Genomic DNA, 8,896 nt, shown 5'->3' with positions numbered 1-8,896 from the left:
AAAAAAATATATATATATAAAAATAAATACATGTATATGAAAATATAAATAAATAATAATACTAATAAGGAAAGAAGGAAAGAAAGGAGTTAATAAAAACTAATTTGAGTTCACTAAAGGATTAATAATAAGGGGCTAAAATGTTGTCAGACAAAGTTTTTACTTAAAGGAGAACTATGAGGGGGGTGATTTCCACTCACCTCATAGTTCTAGCCGACCTGTGACAATGAGACTGTCACAGGTCGGCTCAGTAGATCGGGAGGTGAGCGAACACATACCAGGTTCGCTCACCTCTCGATCCTGTCACGGCTCTCTGCCGTGACAGGGGGAGGGTCTGGATTACCCCCTCTCCGATCCTCCAGCGCTGACTGGCGGAACGAACGGGGGAGGGGGCAGGTACAGCTGGCTCTGCCTCTAGATAGGCTGTAGCTCGCGGTATACTGAGCTTAGGGTAACGGGAGGACGCTAGTTTGCGTCCTCCCGTTACCCTAAGGAGAACTATGGGGAAAAACACTGACCCCATAGTTCTCCTTTAATTTTTTTTATTTTATTTACACGTCATGGTAAGTTTTAACTACGACAGTAACTTCTATTTATAAATGAACGCAGAGCATGAAATGAGCTGTCTAGCCCTCCCTTTGCATTAACTGGAGCTCTGTGACAGCCAGGGGATGAGGCGGGAGAAGCTTCTACCCCAGTAGCCCAAGGCAGGTGCCTCTTCTGCCTCGGTCTCGGGCCAGCCCTGGATACACTTTAACCATTCGAGTCCCTCCTTCCATTCTAAAATGGCACTGGGACAGTGGCTAGTTATCCCAGCTCCTGTGGTTCCCGGCCACCCCTAGCATTGAAACTACATTGTTATTTTTTAAAAGAATGGAATTCAGTAAAAAAAAAAAAAAAACTTCTACAGGATTTGTGTGAAAATACTGATTTGCTTACCTGCTGCCACTGCGATCATTATGGAAAGTGCCCCCATGTCTGTAGAAGACGGGGCGATCGGCCGGAGTCTCGCTGTGTCTTCACTCTCTGAAGGACAGAAGTTTCTATCTAGGAATCTCATCTTCTGTAAAGCTTCCTCATTCTTTAGAATAATAGGAATATGATGAACAGTTCCTCAGGTTTCTTCTCTTATGTAGCCAGCTGGGGACCTTTGTGAAGTTTATAGGACGCTTCACTCTATTATATACTTTAGAACAATTGGCCACATCAACAACAATTTAACCCTTTCGGTCCGCGGGAATCTTACCAGTACACTGACCCATGTGACTTCTCCTATAAAGTTAGGAGGACAGGTTTGAGTTTGGGTTTATATCAGGATTAAGGTTACTGTTAGGTTTAGAGATCACATTAGTGTCATATAACACTGGCCATCCGGTCACTGACCAGAACTCACCAGTGGAAGAATCATTTTGGGGGGCACCTGATCGTATGATTCACTCCTTGGCTGGCTGGAGGAGTGCGGCGGAGCTCAAATGCCAGCGATATTTTCCGATGGGATCGCCAGTGTAAAATGGGGCCCTTAGGATCAGGGTTAGTCATTTATTAACAAGAGCAGGCCCAGCATAGTTATAAGGGCCTTACCTAGCTCTAAGTACCTGAAATGAGACTGTAATGGCGAGGAGGCCTCCCTTGCACCTCGGGTCTTGAGGCCTCTGGGGATGGATACAGAGACCTGGCGTACACCGAGTGGCACGAGTGCCAGTGGTGAGGAGCACCGTGCAAGCCTAAATCCAAGATCCGCGCCGGGGTCAGTTCCAATCGGGCAATGAGGTACAAAAGGGCAAAGCAGAAGAATGGTCAATACACGAATCCGAGGTCAAGGGCAGGGAGCAGGCAAGAGTAGTCACGATGGTTCCGGGTCACAACATGTCCAACAAGATAACACAACAGCACAGGAACAAGGAGAGACTGAAGATAACCCAGCAATTCGGCAGTGTCCATGCTGGGTTTATATAGGGGAAGTGATGATTGAAGATAGGTCACTTCCTGTGCGCCTCCTTGGCGCGTTCCCGCTGCATCGACCCGCCTACGCATTCGCAGGTTGGCGCGCAGACGGGTACTTGGCGCATGCGCAGTTGGCGCAGCATTTTTCCCGTTCGTGCAATGACGCGCCCTTGGTGCATGAGCAGTCAGCACTGAACTCTTACAGTACCCAACGAAAAGAAAAACAATGCCGGCGCCTCCAGGTTCAAAGACAGGCCAGCTGTAACGATAATTGGAACACAAAAGAGGCAGCTCCCACCGGTCAGAAAGACCATCGATCTGGGAAACAAAGAACAAAACAGAGCGCCTCCATAGTGTAAAAGCGTAATTTATTTGTACGACACACAACTGAAATTGTACTTACAAAAAAGTTGGTGGTTAAAAGCATGTAAAAGTCGATGAAATGTAAAATCTCTAGCAGCGGGAGCCTGAAGGGATGAAACACATCAGCGTCCTCTGCCCCTGTGAGTTCAAAAGGTCTACGCGTTTCTACGCGTTTCAGGCGCACGCCCCTTCATCTACGCGTGCCCCTGAAACGCGTAGACCTTTTGAACTCACAGGGGCAGAGGACACTGATGTGTTTCATCCCTTCAGGCTCCCGCTGCTAGAGATTTTACATTTCATCGACTTTTACATGCTTTTAACCACCAACTTTTTTGTAAGTACAATTTCAGTTGTGTGTCGTACAAATAAATTACGCTTTTACACTATGGAGGTGCTCTGTTTTGTTCTTTGTCTTACAGTACCCATTAAAAAGCATCCTACCTAACTGTGGCCCCCAAAGCTCTTACTATAATGTGCAAATATCCAGGCCCGGATTCCCCACAAGCATGCTATCACACAGGAGCTAACAAGCACCTGTGTGATAGCATTTGGAGGTGACAGGTTCTCTTTATTGAACCTGTCACCTCCAAGACAGAAGTTCTAGCGCAGCATTGTGCTGGAACTCCTGTGACAAGTGAGAGGGGAAGACTGCTCTCCCCTCTCACTGTTTACACGGTGCGGCATGGTTACCAGGGATCCCAACCTGAAAAAAGCAATTTCAGGGAGGTGCCCTTCTCATTTCAGGGAGGTGCCCTTTGCCGAGAAAGGGGGGAGGAGAGAGCGCATTTGATTCTATAGTATCCACAAAGGGTTAACAGCACTCTCTCAACCCTGCAGCAGTAGATCTCAGTGCCTGTACCTGCTCTCAGTTGTAGTCTATGTCCGCCCTCTGTGTGCAGCAAGTAGCTTCCGAGAGCCAAGCCTCGTTCTGAGGCTACTCTAGAGATCACATGACCTTCCTCCAGGAGGCAAGCCTCACTCTGAAACCTTATCCACTGATATACCGGAAAGGTTTACTCAGAGTAAACCTTTCAGGGAGAAAATGCCTCTCTCGCGGACATCAGGGAGCTGCTGTCCAAAAGAGGGAGACTCCCTGAACATCAGGGAGACTTGAGATCCCTGCACAAGGCCATTGCGCAACCTGGCCTTGGGGCAGCAGGGAGAGTAAATCCGGCCCTGCAAATATCCCTGTCCCTCACAGTGATTACCTTCTGTGTCACTTGCCCCTCCTTCTAGATTGTAAGCAGGGTCCTTCTAATCTTTCTGTGTGGTATTGCAATTGTACTTGTGCTGTCTCCCTGTGTGTTGTAAAGAGCTGAGCAAATTGTTGGCGCTATATAAATCTTGTATAATAGGGATACCGATACCGAGTATTTCTTACTCGCCCAAATGTTCTCGATGCTTATCCTGATACCGGGACATCGGGTATCAGGGAGCATTGCGGAGAGTCATCACACAGGAAGCCGGCTTCATGATCCCTCGTTACCAGGGAGCATGGAGCTGGCTTCCTAGCCAATCAGGAAGCCAGAGAGCGGGTAATGACTGGCCCACCAGCTTCCCACTTTGTGACGAGGGAGCATGGAGCCGGCTTCGCAGCCCTTCAGGAAGCCAGGCGGCGTGTGAGGACTCATCACCCTCCTGATTGGTCGAGAAGATGGCCAATCAGGAAGCGGTGTGGCGAGTTATTACCCGCCCCTGGTTTCCTGATTGGCCAGAAAGCCAGCTCCATGCTAGACATGTGCGATTTGTTTTTGGAAAAATTAGTTTTTCGGCTTTTCGTTTCTTCGGAGATTCGGATGTATCCGAATTTCCGAATAACAGAAATGACGATTGAAAACTAATCTGAATTTCCTGAAAACGCAATTTGGGACGAAAAATTTTCGTTTGTGGACGAATTTTCGTTGCAGCAAAGTGACATCATTTTTTTTTTTTATTTCAATGTCACTTTGCTGCAACGAAATGAACAAAACGAAAAACAAATACTCGTACAGACAACCGCTTATGAATTTCGTCCGAATCCAAATCCCAAAACGAAATGACATTCGGACCCGAATCCCGAAATAACGCAAAATCCGAATCAAAACTAAACGAATGTTTTGCTGGTGCACATGTCTACTCCATGCTTCCTCGTCACCAACAATTGGGATTAGTCCCATTGCAGTAAAGACAACTACTTTTTTGTTACCGAAGTGCTGAGGTGACGAGGGAGCATGCAGCCAGCTTCCCGGCCAATCAGGAAGCCGGGTGGCGAGTCAATACATGCTGCCCGGCTTCCTTAACGGGACTTCCGGTATTGTTATTCGGTATCGTCGAGTACCGGAAAACAAATATCAGTACTCGCACTCGATACCGGAAAACCGATATCGGTGCATCCCTACTGAATAATAATAATGAGAACAATTGCGTTAAAGAAGAACTATGGGGTCAGGGCTTTTCCCCATAGTTCTCCTAAGGGTAACGGGAGGACACAAACTAGCGTCCTCCTGTCACCCTAGGCTCAGTATATAGGGAGCTACAGCTCGCGGTATACTGAGACGCCGCAGCCGGGACGGATCCCAACATTACTGTCAACATCCACCCAGCTGCGTGAGTGACAGCTGGCTCTGCCTATCTAGAGGCAGAGCCAGCTGTGCCCGCCCCCTCCCCCGTCCGTTCCGCCAGTCAGCGCTGGAGGATCGGAGCGGGGAGGCGTGGAATCCCTGCGGGGAGCCGAGAGTGACAGTCACAGCTCTCTGCAGGGAGATGATGGAGAAGTGAGCGAGCGGCGGTATGTGTTCCCTCACTTCCCGATCTATTGAGCCGACCTGTGACAGTTTCAGTGTCAGAAGTTATGGACACCGGTACTCCAAAGTAGAAAAACAACGTCTCTTTATTGACGTTTCATGCAACAGTAAACAGTACACTTATTGCAACGTTTCGGGGTCACACAGGATCCCCTTCATCAGGCAGAACAAGTTTCAGTGTCACACGTCGGCTCGAACTATGAGGGGAGTGATTTTCACTCGCCTCATAGTTCTCCTTTAATAAAGGGGGGACTCATTGCTATGGAAGCAGCTATAAGAAAACGGAGGTCTTGGTTTCAATAAATCATATTATTTAATTCTTCAAAGACAGGTCAGGAAACATTATGTCATCTGAATTTTTATTCATGAGGGCTTTTCATCTGATCGCAAAGCATATTTTTGGGTGCCCACGACGCTCTCCAGTCTCTAGTGTCTCGGGGAGAGGAAAAGGTCATTATCTGTACAACAAGAGTTAACAAATTGACTTACATAGTTCACATAGTTAAAGGAGAACTATGAGGGGTCCGATCCTCCAGCGCTGACTGGCGGAACGGACGGGGGAGGGGGCGGGTACAGCTGGCTCCGCCTCTAGATAGGCAGAGCCAGCTGTCACTCACGCAGCTGGGCGGATCTCGACATCGATGTCGGGATCCGCTCCGGCTGCGGCGTCTCAATATACCGCGAGCTGTAGCTCCCTATATACTGAGCTTAGGGTGACGGGAGGACGCTAGTTTGTGTCCTCCCGTTACCCTAAGGAGAACTATGGGGAAAAGCCCTGACCCCCATACTTCTCCTTTAAGACATAACTCAACAATATCTTCCAAATCTTGAAACTTTTCTACTTGGGATGGCCGTTACATAGGTTGAAGTACATGAGGTACAATTAAAAAAAACAAATATATATCCAATTAGTTCACCTAAAAAGAAAACATAAAAAGACACCGGATCCTACAGTGCAGAGAATCCTCAGACCAGTATTTTATTATGCAGAATTTGACAGATAATCCATTTCACAGATCTGACTTGTTTTTGCCATAGACACCCCCCCCCCTGGATAGACGTGAACCAGCTAAGGGACAATGTGATCCTCTTACCAGTCCACAGCCACATACCACAGTCAGAAGAAAGTGGCTTGGCACAAAGACTTATGGGTCTTAAATGACACAGATGCTGTTATGAAGAGTTCCTTTGTCATAGAACACCCATAGAACTGTTTGCTGGCCCCTCTGGGAGACAGGGGGCCCAATCGGTCAGAGAAGTTGAGCAGAGGAGAAAGCAGAAAGAAAGGGAAATGGTAAAAGGTGCATTTATAATGGGTGACCTTTCCACTGAGCTAAGTAAGCAAAAGCTCTAACTGGGCTACTGAACTTTGAGCATGACCAATCCTCAGACTTCCTGAAGGAGCCCCGTGGTGAGAGGATCTGAGTGGTCAGCAGTATCACGGTGTTGGAATATCTATTACATTATGTGTTTTATAGAAATAAACGGAGAATACAAGTTCCTTCCTGATGCCGACGACAGTTTTTTGGTTATAGATAGGTGAGCAGAAGAGAAGCCAAGACCAGGATCACCCAGTGATGGCGTGAAGGGCTGGCGGTCACTCCATTGTCCAGGTTATCTATGACGGTTCCGGGACCTCTTGTGACATTTGTGCTGGTGAAGTCTCTTCCGCACGTGTTGGTTGGTGAAGGAATTCCGGTCACATTGATGAATGGTACTTGGAGGTAACCGCTGATCCAGTCTTTATAGGCTGTCACAAGGGTGTACACCCCGGGGCGGTTTGGGGACGCACAACCGTCTCCCCAACTCACAACTCCAACTTGGTACCAGGCACCCTGAACTTTACACACCAGAGGTCCTCCGGAGTCACCCTGGAAGACATCAGTGTCCATCAGTTAGAATGTCAATTCTCTGCCTTCCTCTCTCTCCTTTTCTCTCTCCCTCCTTCTATCTATCCTTCTCCCTCTCCATCCTTCTATCTATCCTTCTCCCTCTCCCTCCTTCTATCTATCCTTCTCTCTCTCCCGCCCCCCTCTCTCTCTCCCCAGCCTCTTTGTCCTCTCTTGTGATCTTTGATGACACAGAGGTGACACTCCGGCCTGTGGGGAGAGATTCTCTCTCTGTGTTCTCTGGACACATCTATGGACTGCCGTGGTTGGGATCACACCGCTCACCTGGCAGGAGTCCTTCCGTCCATTTCTGTAGCCGGCACAGATCTTCTCCTCTTGGATGATGACGGTGCCAGAACTTACGGAGGAGTCCACATGATACATCTGGTCACATGTCTGGTAGTCGATTAAGGGAATCATGACTTCCTGGAGGATCCCATTAACGGGTCCGGACCCTGGAAATGGACACGTGGAAGCCAAAAGTTAGAAAAAATATTTCTTTAAATCCTATTCCTTTTATTATCATTCTTGTCATATAAGGCAATGTGCTCATGTGCTAAAGAAGAACATGCTGATAGAAGGAGAGAACAGAGTGACGGAGAGAGGAGCTCATCAGTCCGCTGCTTCTCTCTGTGCTGACCAGAGCGCAGAGGGGCGGCAGCGGTGACCTTTTCTGAGCTGACTTACCGTTAAAGACCGTGGCACCCCAGCCGGTCACCCAGCAGTCCATACCGCAGGGGAAGGTGACGGAGGAGGTGGGTAGACAGATGGGCATGATGTATTGGGTGAAAGTGATGGGATTGGCCAGCTTCACCAGAGCGATGTCCCCCACAGATCCCGTGTCTGTATAATTGCCGTCTACTATGATTGTTGCTACATCAGCAGCAACCGTGTGATTCGAGTTCACATCCAGCTGATTCAGGCCGAGATAAACCTTATAATCCGATGTCTGGACTGGCCTGGAACAAGGAAAATATTGTGTTTTATTGAGGTGCCACCTGCTGTTCAAGACAGAGTAATGCAGCTCAGACCACATACAGTATAACATGATGTCTGGGTGGCTTGTCCTGTGATTGATTTTGTCCAAGCAGGTGTTCATCAAGAATTCTGACTGAGAACGTATCTTCTCATAATCCCCGTTTAAAGTGTGTGCCAAGCCAAGACCATGTTTTAGCTTTGGACGGAGTGGAGAAGGATTAGAACTCCGGTTGAGTTTTACTGCTATCTGGCCCTTCATTAGAGGCATTTTGTCTCACTTCCTGTCCTGATGACCACAGTTTCACCAGACAGGAAGTGAAGGAAGATCCTCAACAGGGACACAGATATAAATAAATATATGACAGGGGTTCTGGCCTTACCCTACTCTGCTTATGAAGAAGCATTGTTATTTCTGCCTAAGTTGTACCTCCACATTCATTCTATTATACCTACCGACAGTATGGACCCGGATACTGGGATCAGAACCAGAATGGTAGCCATGAGGTTTGCCACCTTTTCTTCAAGTGAAACCCGAACACTCTAACACCGCACAGCAATTTGTTTTTGGGAAGATACAAGAGAGAGTGAGGAGAGACAGCCAGGAGAGAGAGCAAGGGGAGAGAAAGCAGAGACAGCCAAGAGAGAGAGAGTGAGGAGAGAGAGCCAAGAGAGAGAGCCAGGGGAGAGAGCCAGGAGAGAGAGGAGAGACAGCCAGGAGAGAGAGAGAGAGGAGAGACAACCAGGAGAGAGAGGAGAGGAGAGACAGCCAGGAGAGAGAGGAGAGGAGAGACAGCCAGGAGAGAGAGGAGAGGAGAGACAGCCAGGAGAGAGAGGAGAGACAGCCAGGGGAGAGAGGAGAGACAGCCAGGGGATAGAGAGAAGAGACAGCCAGGAGAGAGAGGAGAGGCAGCCAGGATAGAGAGGAGAGACAGCCAGGAG

General features: G+C 48.3%; 1 protein-coding gene across 1 annotated transcript in view; it reads right to left on the bottom strand.

Annotated features, from left to right (window-relative positions):
* The window catches only part of LOC108801040 (transmembrane protease serine 9-like), a 22,458-nt gene that overhangs the window by 8,626 nt on the left and 4,936 nt on the right, over window positions 1–8,896 (bottom strand). Inside the window, 4 exon segments of the mRNA XM_018573005.1 lie at window positions 940–1,081; window positions 6,662–6,961; window positions 7,265–7,486; window positions 7,683–7,938. Coding sequence (XP_018428507.1) covers window positions 940–1,081; window positions 6,662–6,961; window positions 7,265–7,486; window positions 7,683–7,938 — 920 coding nt within the window.

Source organism: Nanorana parkeri, unplaced genomic scaffold, assembly GCF_000935625.1.
Source record: "Nanorana parkeri isolate BGI_ZX_2015 unplaced genomic scaffold, ASM93562v1 scaffold2202, whole genome shotgun sequence".
In the NCBI taxonomy this organism is placed as follows: domain Eukaryota; kingdom Metazoa; phylum Chordata; class Amphibia; order Anura; family Dicroglossidae; genus Nanorana; species Nanorana parkeri.
This window is presented reverse-complemented; position numbering and strand designations above follow the sequence as displayed.